Raw genomic sequence first — 21082 nt, forward strand, 5'->3', positions numbered from 1 at the left:
GGGCACGGAGCCGCCGGGCCGGGCCGGGGCCGGGCAGAGCGGGCCCGGGGGCGCAGCGCCCCCAGCGCCCCGGGCGGGAGGCGGTGCGGGCGGGCGCGCGCAGGAGCGCTGCGAGCACGGGCTCCCTCGGTCGGATACGGTGCGGGCGGGCTCAGGAGGGGCGGAGCCGGCGGCGGAGAGTGATTCGGGCGGGCGTAACTGCGAACTTTTGTTTGGTGTGTTGTGTGAGTTAGTTTCCGCCGCCGGGACAGAGGCGCCGGCCGGGCTGGGCCGGGCTCGGGGAAGCGCCGTACGGCCAGAGTTGTTTTGCCGGTTGCCGCGGCCGGGTCGGCTTCCCAACCGAGGGGTGAGAAGCACCGGCGACAGCAAGACAAGTCCGCGGCCCGGGGAGCGGGGCATGCGGGACTGGGAATCCAGGCTCTGAGCCGCCGAGCCCCGCCAGGGAAGCGCCGGGGGGTCCCGACGGAGCCATGGATCCCGGGCAGCCTCAAACGCAGCAGCCGCCGCAGGCAGCGCAGCCCCCGGCCTCGCAGCAGCAGCCACCGCCGCAGCCCCCGGGCGCGGTGTCGGGGGCCCCGGCCGGCGCGGCGCAGCCCCCGGGTGCGGGGCCCCCTCCGGCGGGGCACCAGATCGTCCATGTGCGGGGCGACTCGGAGACCGACTTGGAGGCGCTGTTCAACGCCGTGATGAACCCCAAGGGCGCCAACGTGCCACACACGCTGCCCATGCGACTGCGGAAACTGCCCGACTCCTTCTTCAAGCCGCCCGAGCCCAAGGCCCACTCCCGCCAGGTGAGGGGGAGGGAAGGAAGGGGCCCGCGCCGCGGGCGGGCGGGCAGGGGCCGGGCCGTGCTCCCCCTCCCCGCCGCCGAGCTCCTCCCGGGGGAGGCGTGTGGGGGAGGGGGCCGGGGCGGGAATCCGCGGGGCCGAGCGGGGCGGGGGGCGCCCGGCCGGGGCTGTCGGGGCGCTCTCTGCCGCCCCCACACCCCATTATTTGTTCTTCCCTTGGGGCAGGGCCGCCTCCCGGGACGCCGACGGGGCCGGGACCGCGGCGGGAGGGCGGGCGAGCGCTGGCCCCGTCCCGGTCTCTAGCGGGGCCTCGAACTCTACATCCGCTCCTTGGCCGTCTCGGCCTCACCGGGAGGGCGACAGTGGGGGTAACGGGGGTGAGCCCCTAAAACTTGGGGGAAAACGCTTCGCTTGGAATTTCGCTTTGCGGTCCAGTTCCCTGCCCTCTGTGGAAGGGGTCGATGAAGTGGTGCCCAACCTACACCCCCTCGCCCCGTCAGACAGTAAATACGGATGTGACTTTTCCACCATTTCAGCACGGCGCTGGGTTGAGTGGGATTAACCCCCCGCGTCCACACGCAGGCACATCCGAAGTTAATTCCTGAGCCAGACGCCAGGTCTGACGGCGCCCGGGGTGTGCCGGGCGCAGCGCCCGCATCCAGGGCAGCGGCGGGACCGGGGCTCGGGGCCGTGGGGCCTCGGCCGTGCCGGCCCGGGGGAGGGAGGAGGGAGGGAGGGAGGGATGCGGGGCAGGGCCGCGCAGGGAGCGGGGGAGGGATGCGGGCAGGGCCGGGAAGGGGGCGGGGCAGCGCCGGGGGGAAGGGGCGATGCGGGGGCAGGGCTGGGGAGGAGCGGGGCGGGGGATGCGGGGCAGGGTCGGCACTCGGCCTCCCGGAGCGTTTGGTGTTAAAGCAGAGGGAGGTTTTTACCGAGACCTAAGTGTTAGTGTGAATACGAGCGAAAGCTAATGCTGTTAACCAACTTTTTGGAAGGAGGCTTTGCCTCCCTAGTGAGTGTTTTTAAGTAATGAACTTTGTTGCTGAGCTATAAAATAGGTTTTATTATTGGCTATTGTCACTTTTATCTGTGTCGCCAGTAAGAGTGAAACTCGCTGTGTACTGGTGCCTGGTACCCCTGTTTTTAGGGGTTTGTCAACATTTCCATTATTAAACTTCTGTTTTGAACGATTTATAACTTTACTTCAGAAGTTCGTTCCAGGCTGAACCTTGGCACGTACTCTCCCAGCCTAGGAGTTAATTCATTTTCCAAATACTCCAAAAAGCAGTCTGACCTTCATATGGGAAGACTGAGAAGAAAATTGTAAGGGGTGGAGCTGATCTGCTTCTGTAGTTTTGCTCGCTTCTGAGTTGCAGACCTTTAATAACATACTGAAATCCAGCAAGGAGTAAGGGGTTTATGTATAGTGTTCTCCCAACTTGTGCAAATCTCATCACTGTTCCATTGTGTACAAATCTGAATGGGTAGATTAACACTTAGTGCTGTATCTTGTTAAATACAGAAACTGCAGTTAAATAACTATCGTGTTTGAAATGCACTTAAGGTGTGTGACGGTCATACAACTTTTGGTTGTACTTTTAGCCATATATTCCTTGTGAATGTTACTCTTTGTCTTTGAAGCATATTTAGTTGGATCACTGTTCCTTGTACCACTCAGTGATTCCTAAAACATAAGCTTGAAATGCAGCTGAAGCAAGAGAGAATAATTTGCTTCATTGTGGACTATTTTCATTTTTCCTTTTCGTATAGTTGTGCCACATAAACATTTTGCTTAAAGAAAAGGTCTATTTTCTCTAATTCTGTGATTCTCAGGAATTAAAATATTGCAAATCCACTTGATTTATTACTTGCTTATTTTGTTTGAATGTAAGTGCATGCTGATTCATTTCCAGTTGAACACATGGAACTTTATGTGTGTGTGGAGATAGAGTGAAGCAGAACTCTTTAAGGGGCCTCATATGGTGCAATACCTTGTGAGAGGTGTGACAGGGGCTGATATATACATCTCATAGGTGTCAATGTTGTTCTGGTCTGTCTATAAAACCAGTTAATTGGTAAATATATTTTTAAAAGCCATTTTTACTTTAGTCACGTTTTCAGAGCTGCCTTTTCTGATCCATGTTGGACATATATTTACTACTGGCAAGGACATTCTGTGTATGTACGAGGGGTGACTGACGTGAATGGGTTTGTGAGTCACTTCTGATTGACTGATTCAACCTTTTGCTGAAGCTTTGCTTTGGATAAAACATGGACAGACTCTTCATATCCTTGAAAGTTTGAGTTACTAGGAAATGTTATGTTCAGTCTTCTTGTATAGGTTTTTTTTAATGGTTGAATTAGTGAGTCTTCCTCCATTGGAACTCATTGCAGCCAGTTGGCGTTTCACTGTTACTTTCTCTTTGTGTGATCTTTTAAACCCCTGGGGGGTGGTGGGGTGGGGGTGTGTGCGTGTACTTGAATCCCCACACCCCCACTGGAAAAGGGGAGGGGAAGTTAGCTCCTCCAGCAGAAAGTGGGCATGATGGCAGTGAGTGGGTGAAGTCCAGTAACAAACCACTCAATGTGCTGGATGAGATCTGCTGACTGAAGGCTGGTTTGTTCTTAACCCTGTGCTGAGGAGTAAGAACTTTAGTTTTCAGAATAAAACTAAGGGCTCTCTACGTATACAGTTAATATTTCTTGACTTGCACAAGGGCTTTTGTGATGCTAATTAACTGGACTACGTGAAAGCTTGCTTGAATAGTAACAACTGAAAAATAAGCAGAACTTTAGAACAACTGAGCGATGAATTTCTCCTGAAACATTCATTTAAAATGAAATATCTTCTGACAGCTGCATTTCTACTGCAGTATAGGAATCGTAATAAAAATAATTTCACTCCTGGCAGGCCAGCACTGATGCCGGGACAGCAGGAGCCCTGACCCCACAGCATGTCCGAGCTCATTCCTCTCCAGCATCACTGCAGCTGGGAGCTGTTTCTCCAGGGACTCTTACACCCTCTGGAGTAGTGACTGGACCTGGAGCTCCATCTTCTCAACACCTGCGCCAGTCTTCTTTTGAGATCCCTGATGATGTACCTTTGCCACCAGGTTGGGAGATGGCTAAGACACCTTCTGGACAGAGATACTTTCTTAAGTAAGTAAAATTTCTTTCCAATTAGCTGTATCTCTGGCTTTTTTTTTGTTGTTTGTTTGTTTGCTTCTTGTTTTTTGTTTGGGTTTTTTTTTGGTTTTTTGGGGGGGGTTGTGTGTTTTTTGTTGTTGTTGTGGTTGGGATATATATTTTGTTTTTACAACTGTAGAATTTCAGTAAATTTCATTGTGTTTTAAAGATGTATTTTTAAAAACATGCTCCTGATTTTAAATAGAGGACTCTACCATTTCAGTATTTCTCCCATATCAACTCTGCTGTGTCTGAAAACTGTATGGTACTCTGTGAATATTTGTCCTATCTTGATCTTAGCTAAGAATGTTATCCATTATATTGTGTACTAAAAAGTCAGTGAAATGAGCATAGTCATTCTTGAACAATGAGACTTTTGGGTTTGCCGGATATTGTCAGAGTTGTCATGCAGGTCAAGATACATTTGACCTCATTTTAATAATACAGATATAAAAATACAGAGTTAACTTTAGAGACTATTGTGGTGACAATATGTCAGGACTTCTTATGTTTTGATTAAGGACAATTGTTTTAAGTACACAGCCAAAGTGGTTTTTATCTGCTCTTTCTTCCTGAGGTAATTAACATGTGTGTTTGATTGCAGTATTTGTGTTTGTAACTTAACTCATCTACATTCTTGGCAGTGAAAAAGAATTTCAGCATTTCTAACATTGTTTCATGTTCCTAGAGCTGTAACTTTTTCACAAAGTGAAATTGGTGTCACCTTTTCTATAACTGAAGAAAGGTTACACATGCCATCCATCTGACACCCAATCCATCACAAAGCATTTTCTTTAATTCTGTGCAGTTTTCTGAAGTCTGCAGCAAGGACTTGTCCTTCTTTCTGAAAGTGTGCCCGCCAAGACCATAACTTGCTCTCAAATATTTTGACTATAATTTGAACTTTTTATTTAACAACAAGTCTCTAAATAACCTATTATGTCATTTGCAGGGTGGGAAGAGGTAACACTGTGATATTTATGTAAAACTTGTTTCAGCCAAGAAAAGCATATTTATCCCTATCTTTCCTTTCTTGCTCAAACATTATGATTAATACGTGCATCTGATTGAAGTAGTTGAGCTTGTAGCTTCAAAAACAAAACCAGATTTTGTCTGCAGTGAAAGTTGAACTTGCAGAACTTCTTAAAAATGTTTCTTGTTCCTGTAGCTGTGGTGTTTCCATGCAGAGAAATGAGCTTTTTTCTTTCAACCGAAAGAGGTTGCAGTAGTTGTTTGAAATTATTTGAGCCTGAAGGTTCCCTTTTGAGAACAGTCATTCTCTATTAGAAATATGAAAATAACCATTAGCTGTAGATCTTGAGGATGTGATATTTTCTTTGGTGAAGTTTAACATACCAGTGTGTTCTAGAGTATGAGCTCTTCAGCAGGCACAAGTAGAAGGTTTTTTGAACTGTGTAAGTTTATGCCGTTTAAGAACTGTAGCTCATTGAACCTTGAGGAAAGAACAGAATGAGTTTTGAAATGAAAAGCAAACTTTTGTTTTGACTGTGTTAGTGAGAGCTCTTTAAGAGCAGCTTATGAAGCATGAAAAATAGATACTTGATTTTAAAGCTTTACTGCCACAAGTGTTTGTTCTTGATAACATTGTCAATTTTACAGAAGATGAAACAGTTTAAGGGATGAAAAATATCTTCTGCTCATCTAATGGATTTTTAAAATTTTGCTCATTCAGGTGAAATCAGAGTGAAAGATTTATTCTTGGAAAGCTTTTTCTGCAGTTTGATTATTACCACAAAAATCTTTCCTTTTTCTTTTGCAAGTTTTTTTGTCCTTTCTTGGTGTCCTGGTATCCATTTCAAAGGGTCAGGTTTCAGCAAGAACAATAAAGAGCCTGAGACTGGAAAGTACACACAAGTCTGGCAAACTCATCTGCATGAGCAAGATCGTTTGTTCTCAAGCAGACATCCAAAGTAAATGATTGAAAGAGCTGCTAGCTGTGAAGGATGTGTCTTGAAGGGGAAAGGAGTGGAAACAAACCAGGTTGTTAGGAAAAAAAAATAAAGGCTGTACTTTCTGAACCTCTCCCTGCTGGGTCACATGCTGACCTTGGGAGATTTTAAACAGTGTAATGGGCTGTTTCCTTTTGGCTTTCCTTGGGTGATGCCGTGGTATGGGAGAGTCTAATGAGGACAGCTCTGTTCACACTTAAAAAACGTTTGTTCATAAAAGGTTGCTTAATATTGTCTACAGGTGAGATCCACCAACTTCATTGGAATTTGTTAAGATTTGTAAAAACCATTTAAAGTACTGGCACAATGTTTGCTCTGTATGTGTAAGAAACCCAAAGAAATTTAAGACTAGTTTTGAGTAGCAGATTTATATACTAAACGTTTTTTTCAGTGATGAGTGAGTTCTAGCTCACACCTACAAGCCCGCTAAAACTCACATCTTGCCTGGTTATACCTTAAACACTTGCTTGAAATGTGAGTACTAAGATTTCTGATTCTAAATACATTTAATGTAGTTCCTTCTACCATATGCAGATTTTTAGTGTCTCTTCCAAGTATTCAGCTTTTTTTTATGATTGGCTGCATTGCTCTTTGTTTCCACTTGCTCTATTCTGTAGCCACTCCATGAGCAGTCTGGTAATCAGGCTATAGAAAGATCTTTGCAGAATAGGTAACAATATTAGATTTTTTCCAGATGTCAGTAAACCTTATGGTTATAGTTATCATAGTATGCCACAGTGCAAAGAGAATAATACGAAATTCAGTACGATGCTTAATACACTCTGGAATTACAGTCACTTCCACTAATCAGTGAGTCAAGCACTGCAAACATTGTAATTTGTGCAAAGAAATTAAAATAGTGTATATAGGAGAGAAAGTATTTAATCATCTGTGTGTGAGTGTGTGTATGTATATACAGAGATAGATGCACAGAGTTATTTGCCCAAATACTTTACATACACACCCCATGTATCCATACATATTAAAAGAAGGTGAGAGTGGTACTTTAGGGTTTGAACCAGAACTACTCTTGTAAATTAGTCTGTCATCTGAATAAACAGACCCCCTTATGTATGAGTGCCCAACATATGATTTGCCCGAATTCACTCATTAGCATTCATCTCACTGGGATGAGTAGTACTGCTGAGTTTAGTTTTCCCTTAGTGATGATTTCGAGCAGTGGGTTACGGCTTGCTTACTGTACAGCTGGTAAAACTAGTTTTTATTGATACTGCTTCTTCAGTGGAGCTCATAAGTTAGGACTTGCCTGTTTAGTAAGTGGTCACATCTGAGTCATCTCTCGCTGGTGTGCGGTAGCTTTAGCCCATTCTTAAACACAGGGTAAAAGAGGCGAGCTTGGTTTGTGTGGTGATGTCAATTGCATTGCTTTTAACCGCTTCCTGTTAGCCAGCTGCTGCTTGACATTTCGGTGAACTGTGCAGAGATAGGGCATCGCTCTCGAGGCAAAAGAGAATGTGCAACGGGAGCAGCAGACAGCAGCCTGCAGAAACAAAAAACAAATTTTGCTCAGTTTTAGAACTACTCGTGTATCCTTTTCAAGTAGAATTATGCTTTTAATTCTTCCAGAGCTTGTGTAATACCTCTTCTCTTGTTGTAGTGTGAGGAAAAGTTAACTGATTGTCCAGCAAACAAGTCTTGTAATTATTTTTTCTGCAGGAAGTAGTTCTTGCAAGCAGTTTATCAACAACTTCCTATTTTTTCTGTGAAGTATCGAATGACTTCCTGAAGGAGGCCAAGGTGGTTTTCTTTAGTGTTTGTGGGTGTGTTTGAGGTGTTTATCCATCTGGCAGAAAAAAAGATTGCTATTACACATTTCTCATGTGCTCCATACAGAGATATGGCTTTGGATGTCATGAAACCAACTAATTTTAAGACAACAGGGAAGTTCCTTACTATGTTTCTTTGTTTGTTTTGTTTGTTTGGTGTTTTTTTACTTTCTTCATGTCACATATGAAAAATATCCAGTGATGCTGTTAAATTTCTCTTGCATTTTGTTTTTGCCCCTGACTGGTACTACCCACTACACCAATATCCTCTGCTTCCCTCAATCTCCCCACCCCACCAAAGTAATCTTAGTTTTCAAGGACAAGTGATGTTCATTGGAAAAACTGCAGCCACAGCTGCATATTTTATTGAATACCTTAATTCAGTGTGGAAGTGCATATTTGGAGTCATCAATATGACTTCTTGTGTTTTTATTTCTATAGTTCAGGCAAGCTGGTCAGTAAAATAGCAGTGTTGTTGGAAGTCAAAACTTGTAGTCTCTGCTTTTGATGTGCTTCTCCACTTTTGAAGATCTTTGGTTGCTACATTCTAATTGTAATATGTTAAACTAGTTGCATTTTTATATTGATGATTTGACTGTTCAAGAAAATACTCAAGAGACCAAAGATCTCCCTATTCAAAGCCATGAAAAAAATGGCACAGTGGACACTCTCAGTTTCAGAGCATAGCTGAAGGAAAAACATTAGCTGAAAAACTTTCAAAGGAAAGCTTGGTGTTGTCAATGTTTTTGACAATTTAGAAGACAGTCACAGTACTACTAAGTGTATATTTTTCCTTCTACTTCTTACTTTGAGGAGTCCTATGAAGAGCAATAACACAAGTTATTTCGAATTCACAATTCTCCTGAAGATTTCAGTATCTTTGAAGAGGCCAAGGAAGAATAAGGGCAAACATGCCTCCTTTGTGTTAGCACTGAGACTGGGCAGCAGTGAAAGCAGTGGCACACGTTTTCTTGTGTTTGGCCAAACAGCGATATCCATGCATTCAGTACCCTGCTGTACAGGGTGATTTTATAAGACTATTCCAAAAAGCAGTTTAGGTATGATTTCAGGTAAACCAAAAACATATCTCATGGTTTTCACTATTTTTTTTTTTTTAATTTATAAGCATATTGACATTTGTTATCTTCAGAGGAAAATAGAACTGGGGAAAACAGCATCCATGGCACATAGTTGGAAGTTAATATTAAATTCTCTCTGAGGATTTATTAAGTATTTCATGTGGTTATATTTGAGTTAGAGTTGTAGAGTTGTGCATTAAGCTGTATGGGTGTAATTACTCTGCTGTGGAACTACTTCTGTTTTCTGAAGTCTTGACTTCTAAAGACAAACAAGAATTTGATACAAATCAAGATGACTATCTTCTGGATTTTTATCCCTTTTTTCTGTATGTGGAAGATGGCAAAGAGTTACAGTAGTGAGGGTTTTAGTAGTCATCTGGCTTGTGCCATAGGGTAGTCTTAACCCCTCAGTCACATGATGGAAATTCCTGCTTGATAGAAAGCAGTAAAATAATAAAAGAATGTTAACTTGAAAATTCCCATGAACATAAGACTGAGCACTACTGCATTATTTTTACAAGCAGCTTCTAATGGGTAAATGCTGTTGAACTGATCAGTGGCATGTTTGGGTAAAATCATACCAACTTTTACAGGATTCATCTCTTACTCTCTTATATTTCTCCTTCTGAAAATGAAAAAATAACAGTAGCTTTAAATTTTGAAATGTAAAGCCACCATTTATACTTTGCTCAATTTCCCTCTGCAGTTGTGGCACAACAGCTGCAAATATTTAAAAGCTGACACAGCAAACAAATTGGATTTTTCACTCTGTCTGGTTTTAGGCTAAACCTTCAGAGAAAGTAACTTATTAGCACTGGGAGTGCTGAAATGTTTAACGTCAGGACCTAAATTAAGTCAGATGTAAAATTAAAGCAGAGTTCCTGTTGCTCTCAAAGACAAGTTTTCCCATATTGGACATAAGCACTGGATGTAAGCACTTAGGGAGTGATGCCCAGCAGAGCAAGAGGTGTTGCTCAGGGCTGAGGTAGAAGATTAACTGTTAAAACTAGTCTGAGTTACAAGCAGTCTTGATTAAGACTGAACACCTCTCCTCTGCAATCAACCAAAGAAAAAAAACAAAAATGAGGTAAACAGCAACAGAGATCTGTCATCCAAAACTGGAGATGTTTGTCTTCTTTTTATATGCGGCCAGAGCACTGCATGTGTTAATCGTCATAGCTGGGAACAAATTCAGATGATGTAAGTAGATTTAGTTTAACCTTCTAGAACTGATAGCTGCTCAGTTCTCATATTAATTTATGTCCTTGCATTTTTATACATTCCAACACACTTGCATTTATTGTATGTAGAGTTCTCATATACCTGTGCAGTGAAACTCAATAGTGATGGGTGGAACTTGCTGTCTTTTGCCATTTGAGTAAATGTTCCTTTTTTAAGGTGTGGTTTTTTCTTTTCTTTTTTTTTTTTTTTTTCTCTCCCCCTGGCAACAAGCTGTGAGCGATTGTATAAACAGTGATATTTACCTTACTCAGTTTCTCATGTAAATTCTAAAGAAAATTTCACTTGGTTGAATGCAGGAAATTTACAGGAGATTCTGTGAGTAGTAGTCCTCTGGTAGGTGCCCCTAGGATACAGGCAGGGTACCAGGTAGTTGGCTTGAGAGGATGACAGAATTGTGTCTAGGGGAAAATTAACAGCATGAGGGTTAGCATGATGGGAATCAAATTCTTTGGGGGATATTGTATTGAAATGTTAGCACACAGATGCCGTGTGCTGGCTGGACACTGTCCCCCAAACAGTTTGCTAAACCTGATTTTGATGTCAGGCTCTACTGGGAAATTTACCAGATGATCTATAATTTTTGTTACGCATTTGAATAGGAATCACAGCATGGGTGAAATTTGTTTTTAGTATGAAAATGGTACCTCATAGCTGCTTTTTGCTAAATAAAACTGGAGTTTTGTTTGGAGAACAAAAGTTTTTGTAAGGCGTGACTAAGCTGTGTCACTGTTTCGTGGCCTCCTGAAGTCCTTCTTGGAGTCTGTTTTCTGGGATTCACTCTGTTGCCGTTTTATTTGGCTTTTAACTAAGTTACTTCAGGCTGTGTTTCAGGCAAGTATTCTAAATTGCGGGTTAAGTCAAAGTAATAACACAAAGCTGCCTTGTAAAGTGAGACTTTTACCAGTATACTGCCTGTCAGTCATGTCAGTTGCTACGGAGACAAAGCTGTCTTGAAAACAGCTTGGACAGCTTGGACTTTGCGTTAATTTTGCTAACGAGGCTTTGCTTCATCTCAGTGAAAGACCAGGTCTCTTTTGTTGAGTCTCTGACGTGCTGTTTGGTAACTTGGATCAGTGTTAGGGATTCAGTGTAGTTACTGGTTATTACACCGAGGTTGTGAAGCCAGTTTTTTTCTGCTGAATTGTTTTATAGGAAAGTCAAGTAAAGGTCATTTACTATTGCTAGTTTATCTCCAATGAGTTCTGATTTATTGAGAACTTTGTTAGAAGTCTGTCCACACTACCCAGATTTGTTTAAACAGTGTTACAGCTTCGAGGATGCCTTTCCCTTTCTGATTCCCTTGTTACAAGTAAACTTTTTGCCTTTACTGGATATGTTATCAAGTTAGACATCTATGGCTGAATAAAGCATCTGAAAGCAAAGAAGGCTAGGTTTATAGGCAAAATGGACTTCTTTGAATGAAGGAAATAAATGCAACTCACGGGTATATTCTCTTGTTGGATTTCACGTCTCAGTTATTTTTTCTGTTTTGTTATACTTATTTGAAAAGCTTGGTTGGCAAGTCCTCTGCAATTACTTCGCAACATTTCATGTAGTCCCTTTAGAATGGTGAAAAATAGAGTAAAAGAGAAATTTCTTCCTGTGTTTACTAACTATGCTGTTGGCACAGTTATTATGGTTAGTAGACCTAAACGTCCAATGAACGCCTAATTCAGTAGTAATTTTTATTTACAAAACTTTTGTCACGCTCAGAGCAGCCAGCTTTGCATAAGTTAGATATGAAATACATATACCTAAAAAGGTGTAATCTGATATATAAAAGGCTGTGACAGAGTTACTTTGAAGCATGTTCTATGCCATCTTTAGAGACTGTTTTTGTATATATAAGAAAAACATATTTGCATAAAAAAGTAATACTGTGCTGTAACTGGAACATGGGTGTCCATTGACTTCAGTGATGGTCTGTGGGACATGATGAATTGTACTCATTTAAAAGTGGAATATTTCAAATACTTCCAGTTTTCAGTGAAAAACGTTAATAGCACATTCTGTGGTCACGGGGTTTTAAACACAAGAGCCTGAGTAAGCTAAAATTGCCTGTGTTCTAGTTCATGTATGGATAGATTTTTGAGAGCTTTTTGTTATGCTGCTGTTGACAGAATTATGTTATCATCAGTGTGGACCTCTGTTTCATTTTTATACCTTCGTCCTCTAAACACATGCATACCTAATTTTTGTCTCTATATATCACTTCTGGCCAGTGAGTATAACATTTGAACTAAAGTAAGCATTCTCTTTCATAACAGGATTTCAGATTTTCACTTTTTATGAGATTTTATTTCTAAAACTAATCAGACCTAAGAATTTGGAACCAAATAATTAAGTACTTTGGAACCAATAAGTAACAGGGGGCAAGAACTTTCAGATTTGTAGTGTTAGAACTGTTAATCTTTATGATTGTGGGGGTTTGGCTTTGTCTTTTTATTCTTCCTGTAATGACTAATAACAGGAAAAAAATCTATTGGATATTTAACAATATCCTGGTAATTTAGACATTGGTTAGGTATAAGGAAGAGAAAATGTGAAACAGACCTTAGCATAAACAGTTAGTTAAGAATTAACATTTTAGCATCCATGTTAACAAAGTCAAAGGAAGTCTTAATTACATGCTTTAAAAAATTGTTTCCAATTGAAAATTGTCCACATTTTTTATCACGCTGTCAAATGGGTCCTGATGTGATCAGCTTTGTGTTATGCAAATTTGTTGAGGAACTTAGACAGTTCATTGTCTTCTTAATGAATTAAATTTCACTTTTATGTGGTAATGTAATCAGGAAAAAAGAAAGAATCAATCAGCTTCATCATTGTGGTACCCATTTTCCTACTTTGTTTGGTGTTGCATTGGAGTGTGGAGCATGGAAGCGGAAGGGGGATGCTTTTTTTTTCTTCTGGTGCAACTATTTAAGTAGCTTTTGCTGACAGCTACAGTTTGAATCCTGTTTTTGCTGTGATGGTGAGCAATTCAGAGATTGTGGATGAACTTTAACTGAGTCCTTTGCTCTGCAGACGTCTTGGAGTAGAATGTAGGCTCCTGTCTGTGCCAAACTTTACCTTTTAAAAATGGCCTCAAATGCTTGCTCTCTGAAACCTCAGGGGGACGATTTTAAGTGGTTTCCAAGCTAAGGTAACAACTAACTTACCAAATAGTTGAGGGAGTGGCAATAAAGTGAAAATTGCTGGCTTTTGTCATGGATAAAATTTATGTAAATGAGTTTATGGGAAGACATCTTTTATATTTGCAAGAAACAGTTAAGCTCTTGTTTTGTGCACACAAACATGCATGCCCATTGTATGGAATTTATTTGAAATACAGGAGATCCTGGTGTTGATGGTTTTTATATTGCCAGGATCTCTGCATAATTTGCCCATAACTTGGTAAAATTCTTTATGTGAAGAGTGTAAGCAAACCTGCAATTTTGCTGATGTGTGGTGCTTTTACTTCTTACCTAGCTTATATGACTTTTTCCTGATTCTTCCTGATAAATACATTTGATCATTTACTGCCGTTACCTGCAGCTGGGATATGAACTTACCAGACCTTAGAATACTTTACTGAGGTATATAAAAACTGAATGTAACCATTCAGTTATGCACCCACCGTTGATTAAAATTTTGCAGCCTCAACTACCTTATGCAGGCATTTATGCACATACTGTATCTATTTATATAGTCAAACTGCAAGATACACTTTAGATAAAAGGTGTTCTTCTATTGTATAGGATGCAATTCAGTTCTCGACTTCTGGCTAAAAATCTTGTCTGTTCTGCAAGTTGCAGAAGAATAAAGAAGATGCAAGCTCCAGAAAGTTACATGAAATTAGTATATACAGACTGCAGTGCAGTAGCAGCTGGTGCTGTCACACTGTGCTTTATACCGCACTCCTTTCATTTGCACTTCATCAGGACTAGTAGGTTTTCATTTAGGTTAGTATAAATCTTGCATACCATTTGAGGCAATATTTCTGCTAAAGAAAAAAACCACTTGTTTGTCAGAGCTATTAGGCTGTCTAGTTTGTGTTGATGCCCAGCATTTTAGATTAGTGCTGGTGGATCCTACAGCAAGACTGGACTGCAGAATCAGATGATGGTGTTGTGTTGTTTGTTGTTGAGGTGTCCTCCTGAGTAACACATCTAAAGTAGACTTAAAATCATCAGATGAAGGAAAAAAAGTCAGAAGATCATATGTGATAGAAGTGGAGATAAAAACCAGCAATACTGGCAGTAGGATGCAGTAGAAGTAGCTTTGCTGTTCTCCCAAAGTCTCCTCTCGTTTTTGAGGTGTTCAGTTTTAAAACCTAGCAACTGCTGGGCCCTGCCAGTGTTGCTTTTGTAAGAGTTTGTTCACAGCATCACTTGAAACTGCCCCCATTTATACAAACTGAGTCCAGGTGCCTGTCCAGGTAACTGTCCTGTTGCTAGTAGTGGTCATGAGCAAATTCCTTGCAAAGACTAAGCAGGGCAAACATACACTCTTCAAGCGAATCCTCTTCTCTGAGAACTCTGCTGCTTTCCAGTTGTCCTCCAAGGCTACACCTTCCATCTCTGCTAAGCTTGGCTCCCGTCAGCCAGTGGTGCCCAGTTCTTACTTTAAATGTGACAGTGAACAGTTGGTACATATGTGTTCTGTTCAAGATTGCTGTCTTTCCTTTTGGAAACTAATTCTTTTGAAATTTTAGGAGCCCTAACTTGCCAGATTGTCCTGGAATAGCTTTTTTTGTTATCCCTGCAACCCATCTTTTTCATATCTTTAACTCATCCGTTTTCCAATTTTTGTTATTTTTCAAGTGAAAACTGATGAATATTTTGCAGCGCTCACCATTCTGAACCTTCCATCTAAAAAATATTCAATATATTCTTATTGCCACTTGTCCTTTTATGTGATATACCTGTTTTTTCTCCACAATTCCTTGCAGTTAGCAGTTGACCAAAAGTAAATTTGTATCACTGCGGAACTATGGTGCTGCTGCTTTCTCTTGGATAGATTCCAGTGAATAGGCCCCTGTGGAAGCTTGCGAGAGTCCCACCTCTGGTGCAAGAGCTGCTGATTCCTCCTTCCTAGTGCTGTGTGTTTGCTTTGTAGTTTCTTACTGGTAACTGTTTCTTTGTGTCATATCAGGACCTGTCCGCATCCTGTAGCTGCCTTTTGCTTGTTTTAATAAAAAACCAACAATAGTTGCTATTTCTAATTAGAACTTGCAGTCACTGGTTTCTGAAGCTTAATGCCTACTGTTGTTGCTGGGTCTTCTCTATAAACGTTGGGATGAAAATACTTCTATTGGTACATTAACCTTGAAAGAGAAAGGTCATCTGCACTTGTGTCTGGCTTATATTTGGGAGCTACTTCGACTAAATGGAAGTATGCTGGTGTGATAAAATGATGTGCATGTGCTTTAAAATACCCAAGCAAGATTAATTTCTAGAACAAAATATTTTGTAGATGATAGTACACATGTACTAAATGATCTACCAGATGTACTGAACCTACTTAATGTATGTAGGTCTTGAATGGAAGTATGGTTAAAGTGAACAGTGGCAAGTTAAAGTGAACATCTTCCCAGTGTATTGGGAAGATGGCTTATGTTTCTTCATATACTCAGTTTCAGTGATGCAGAAAGGATTTCAGTCTCAACCATGCTTTGGAACTGTCATTTGATATTCTACTAAATTTTGCTGCAAAACCGCTTCTGCCTGTACCATGCTTTACTTCCTAGTATCTGAATACCAGATTCTTACACCATATTTTTCTGTGTCATGCAGTATGTCTACACAGCACGACAGTTCAGTAATCAAAAGAGAGGTATTTGGCTCTCCAGAGTTGTGATTTTATAAAGATTGTCGACCATCTGTAACTGATTTTGTGATATTGAATACATTGTTTCAAATGTAGCAACTAGTAAATAGCTAATAAGGGACAGTTGTCTTGAGTCTGAAAAACACCTGAGTAATTAGCTCTGTGGAAGCTTTCTTGTCACACCAGTAAAGGTTGATTGATTCCGCATAGACAGTTCAGCACTGTTTGGGTCTTAAGTTGACTGGGAGTACAAAGAACCATGAATCAACAAGTGATCTAGACATGGTTTGGGGTTTTTTCTCTGTTTTTCCCCTGAAGTTCACAACCATAGCCATTAATTAATGTTGTATTATCTGTCCAACCTAGTTCTTAGTGAGGATTGGTCGTCCATCCAGCCTTCTGCTGCAAGCACATGAATATTGCTAAAGCTTAATCAGGTCAGAAATGACCTGTTGAGCCAAGTCTGGAAAACATCCAAGGTTGGAGATACCACATCCTCCATATTAAGGTGATCCTTCATAAGATGATTTCTCTGCATTACAGCAAAATATCTAACGTAGCTCCTGATGGACACAGAGATTTTGTAAAGGTGCTGAAGTTTCTCTACTAGCAAAGAAAAAAAAAATACTCTCTAGGTAGTGTTTTCTTATGATTCAAAAAAAAGAAGGCATTTAAGGAAGTTGCTATATTGGGTTTGCATAGCAGGAATTTGGTAGTGGGAGGGCTATAGGGATGATTTGAGAAGTTACTAGAAGTGTCCTCTGTGCTCACAGAGCCAAAGCCATCTGGCTCTAAGGAGCTGGCAAAGGCCAAGCCCAGCAGTGACAGAGGTAGTTTTTCTGGAATAATGTTCCCTTCCTTAAGAGGGGAAAAAAATGGCTGCAGAACAGCAATAGCTGAAGAGAGGAGTGAGAGTATGTGAGAGGAGCAGCCATTGTAGACCCTAAGATCAACACAGAAAGAGGGGCAGGAGGTGCTCCAGCCTTTGGAGCTGGGATTTCACCCATGGTGAGGCAGCTGTGCCCCTGCAGCCCATGAAGGTCCATGGGGATGCAGAGATTCACCTGCAGTTGCTGCAGGACTTGATGGCAGACCAGGTGGATGCCTGAAGAAGGCTGTGACCCCATGGGAAGCCCACGCTGTAACAGGCTTCTAGCAGGACCTGTGGCTCGATGGAGAGAGAAGCCCAGACTGGAGCACGTTTGCTGGCAGGACTTGTGAGCCCATGGGGCAGCCACACTGGAGCAGTCTGTTCCCAAAGGGAACCCCACGCTGTGGGGAGGACCCACACAGGAGCAGTCTGCAGCCTATGGGTAGATCTCATGTTGGAGCTGTTAGTGAAGGACTGCATCCCATGGGAGAGACCCTGCTCTGGAGCAGGGACCCTTCCCCTGAGTAGACAGCATGTGATGAACTGACAGCAGCCCCCATTCCCTGTCCCCCTGCACTGCTGTCAGGGAGAAACTAGAGAAATCAGAAGTGACGTTGAGCCCAGGGAGAAGGAAGTGTGGGGTAAAGGCCTTTTTTAGGTTTTGTTTTTATTTCTCATTATCCCCATCTGATTTGACTGGCAATAAATTAAACTTGTTTCCTGCATCATGTTTTGCCTGTGACGGTAGATGGTGAATGATCTCTGTCCTTCCTTCTACCCAGGAGCCTTTTGTTACATTTTCTCTGCAGCTGAAGAGAGGAGAGATAGCACAGCTTTGGTGGGCCACCAGGGTCAGCCTACTACATTTTCACAGTCTGTTTCATATACTTAAGTTACTCCTGTGTTGTGATATCCCATGACCATTTTACATTGAGTAAGTTCTCCAAATGACTGTGCTGTATTCTATGTATTCAGTGATGCATCCAGGGATCTGCCTTACTGGAATACCTGGTTAACATATATCAGTTTTCTTGGTTGTTGCTTAAAGTTGTGATCATATTTATGCAATTTCTTTTAAATTTCATGAAGCTCTGACAGGTTACTGGATGTGTAATACAGTAATTGCATTTCAGTCTGCATATGACATGGTTTCTTAAATATATATGGTGAGTGCTAAGTCATAATAGCAGGGAATCCTATTCAAAATAGAAGAAATTGCTCCTTGTGTATGAAATCATCATCTATATTTGTACTCTCAGTGTACTGTAATTATGGGCTTCTGAACAAGCTAGAACTGAGAAGAGGAAACTAGATAGAGCAGAGAGAAGCCTAATTGCTTTGGGAAAGCGTGTCTTAAAATGTAGCTTGGTTTTAGAAAGAAGTCTTACAGCACTGACTTCTCTCATCTGATTCCAGAGTGTGGCTGTAATGTGAGCTCATCACACTGGTACATGGGGATGGTCTTTTGTCAGCAGTCGTACTCCCCGATTCTTGGTGCTACAGTCAGTCTTAATTTTTCTCTTTCGGTTGTTGAATTTGTCATGGCAGATGGGATGTGAATAAGTCAAGTCATGGGAGGACAGCAGAACCTGATGAGGTTAAAGATGTTAGAAGAGGTTGAGTTTGAAGAGAAAAAGCAAGTTTTGTTGTTAAATTGTGTTTGAGGCAGCCTCTCTGGGTTTTGTAGCTGAAGCTGTGCATAGTTATTGTTATAAGCCACATATCAGCTTTTTCTGTGATTATATTTTTTTCAACTAAACTCATTCTCTGATCTAGTCATGGTGTGATTGCTCAGAGGAGGAAGTGAGGTAGACGCTTCCTGAGAGTTAATTAAACCTCAAATCAGTGATGGTACTAAAGAGAGGTGCATGTGGAACCGTTCCATCTGACATCAGAATCTAGTTTTGCTTTTTTGTTAAAACAAGCCTCTATTCCATAAAGTATTTTGTTTATCCTTGGGATGTACTGAATGGGGTTGGGGTTTAGAGGAGCTTGTTGGTTGTGTGACAGGTTATGGATTTTGCTTTGTTGAATTAGTTTTTTGTTTTGTAATTTGCTTATTTTTTACATTTACTGTCAATACTATTCTCTGCAATTCAAAATCAAGTGCTTAGCATTTCCTGTGGACAAATTAGTGAATTCTTACTGCCTTGTTCTGGGCAGCTTTAGTGGGGATTTGATCTATTTGTTTTGTCTGCAATAAATATATTTTAGGTTTAACTGATGCTGGTTTTACTCTCTTACCCTGTGATGCAGTCAAACAATATTTTAATGAACTTCTTAGTGACTGAACATAAACCTACATGTACAGGAGAAACAACAACATTTTTAAGGCTTCATTGAAACATTACTTCTAAATTCTTGACTAAAGCTTCTAAGCTGTGTTCTTTTAATAATCTTCTTGCATTGTGGATATTGAACACAGTCATTGCAGGAGTAATTGAGTAATAAGACATAATTATTATTCTTGTCTGTTTTGAATCCAGATACTATTATGAACATCCAGAGAAGGGGCCCTTTAGGTTTTTCTCTTAATCTTTATGCACATCATATCAGCTATGGTGATGTTCAACAAATATAACAATCCTTAATCTAAAATTCGGAGAGGTGATTGACTGCAGTCCTCAAGAAGTTAGTTTAAAAAGTGTACAAAATTTCACTATTTAAATTGTATTTTGAGATATTTGGTTCAAAAAAAGACAAAAACCCCCAAACAATTCCCCTTGTGTAGGTTCCTGTAGGTATGTGATCATAATCTTCTGTTTGTGGAATTTGCATTTTTATGCTGCTTATAGAAGCACAGGTCCCACTGAATGGAGTAGCTTGAAACATGGTGTGAGATGGTCTGCTTTGGTGTTGAACTGAAAATGTCTTGTCTTCTGGTCCAAATGTGTGGCACATCAGTGGGGGACAGAGGAAATCATATAGAAAAATTTAATAATTCTGTAGGTTAGGTGGGGGTTTTGGGGGGTCATTCTTGGTGGTTTTGATTTCTTTTTAGTAAATAAACCCATGCATTAATTTGTATTGTAATATGAACTTCACAAACAAAAAAAAGGAAAAGGAGTTTTTAGTGAGCCATATGGAGGAAAAAAATATTTGTCTAGTTTGTAAACTTGTTGTATTGCAGCCATCCGTGTGGAGTTACCACCTTTCTTCTTCACAGAAACTGGACTAGGATAACACAATGGTTCTTCCAGTCTCATCAACACACAAACATTAGTTACTTAGGACTTAAAAATAAAAGGACAATCCAGAAAAAGGACATACTGTAATGCTTGATAAGGATTATACTTTGCTGTGATCCAGTATGCGTTCTGTAGCTTAATTCATTGAGGTTTGGGCTTGGTTTTAGTCTAACAATATGCATAAACTTGGCTTTGCTGCAGTTACAGATTTGATGTGTGAACTAAATTCAGCTGAAATCAGCAAGGGCTGTGTGGTGGTTTTGTGGTTGGATTTTTTTTTCTTTTTTCTTTTTTTTCTTTTTTTTTCTTTTTTTTTTTTTTTCTTTGTTTTGGTTTGTGGTTTTGAGGGGTTTTTTCTTTAGTTAAAAAGCTTGAACACTGAACTGTGCTGTTCGCTCATGTGATGTATGCTATCAAAGATGATGTGCTAATAAAGCTGAAAAATTGTGTTGCCTTTGTATAGAATCTTTTGTTTCCTTGTAATTTATTAGAGTCCAAAACTTCTAGAAATAGCATGGGTTTTTGGAGAAGTGCTGGGAGGAAGACAACCTGGATTTCTGTCACTGCATGTAAGTGTTGATTTTTGAGCCTACAAGTGCTCAGCTGAATTCCATCCTGTTCAAGCCATTGACAGGATCTAAAATCTGCACAAAATGAATAATATTACTGTAGTTAACTTTCATTGAGAGAACAGAATATTAGTTTTAGTTTAACAGTGTAAATTTTGTGCATCTGGTATTAGAAAGTTATTATAAAAAGAAATGTATTGAGTTGAATTAATGACTGATCTACAAGTGTCTTTTAATCCTGGAATCATTTAAGTTGGAAAGGACCTCTAAGGTCCTGGAGCTGAACTGCTAACCTGACACATCTGTGTTCACCATCCCAAAGTGCCATGTGTACATACATGTCTTTTAAATACCTCCAGGGATGGTGGCTCCAGCACTTCCCTGGACAGCCTGTTCCAGTGCCTGACAACCCATTCAGTGAATGAATTTTTCCCGATACCCAACATAAACCTCCCTGGCACAACCTGAGGCCATTTCATCTTGTCCTGTCACTTATTACCTGGGAGAAGAGACTGACCCCATCTGTCTACACCCTCCTTTCAGGCAGTTGTGGAGAGTGATGAGCTCCTCCTGGAGCTGCCTTTTCTCCTGGCT

At 41.1% G+C, this 21082-nt stretch overlaps 1 protein-coding gene across 8 annotated transcripts in view; it reads left to right on the forward strand.

Annotated features, from left to right (window-relative positions):
- The first annotated feature begins 198 nt into the window (after nt 1-198).
- YAP1 (Yes1 associated transcriptional regulator) overlaps nt 199-21082 on the forward strand; it is an 87690-nt gene continuing 66806 nt past the window's right edge. For 3 of the 8 annotated variants that reach the window (XM_063394548.1, XM_063394555.1, XM_063394554.1), the window contains exons 1-2: nt 200-791; nt 3697-3944. In XM_063394548.1, the coding sequence (XP_063250618.1) occupies nt 471-791; nt 3697-3944 (569 nt within the window). In that variant the 5' untranslated portion in view covers nt 200-470. Of the gene's footprint in view, nt 792-3696; nt 3945-21082 lie in introns of all 8 variants that reach the window. The other 5 variants (XM_063394550.1, XM_063394549.1, XM_063394556.1 and 2 more) reach the window with 3 other exon arrangements.

This window comes from Prinia subflava, chromosome 3 (assembly GCF_021018805.1).
Source record: "Prinia subflava isolate CZ2003 ecotype Zambia chromosome 3, Cam_Psub_1.2, whole genome shotgun sequence".
Classification (NCBI taxonomy): Eukaryota; Metazoa; Chordata; class Aves; order Passeriformes; family Cisticolidae; genus Prinia; species Prinia subflava.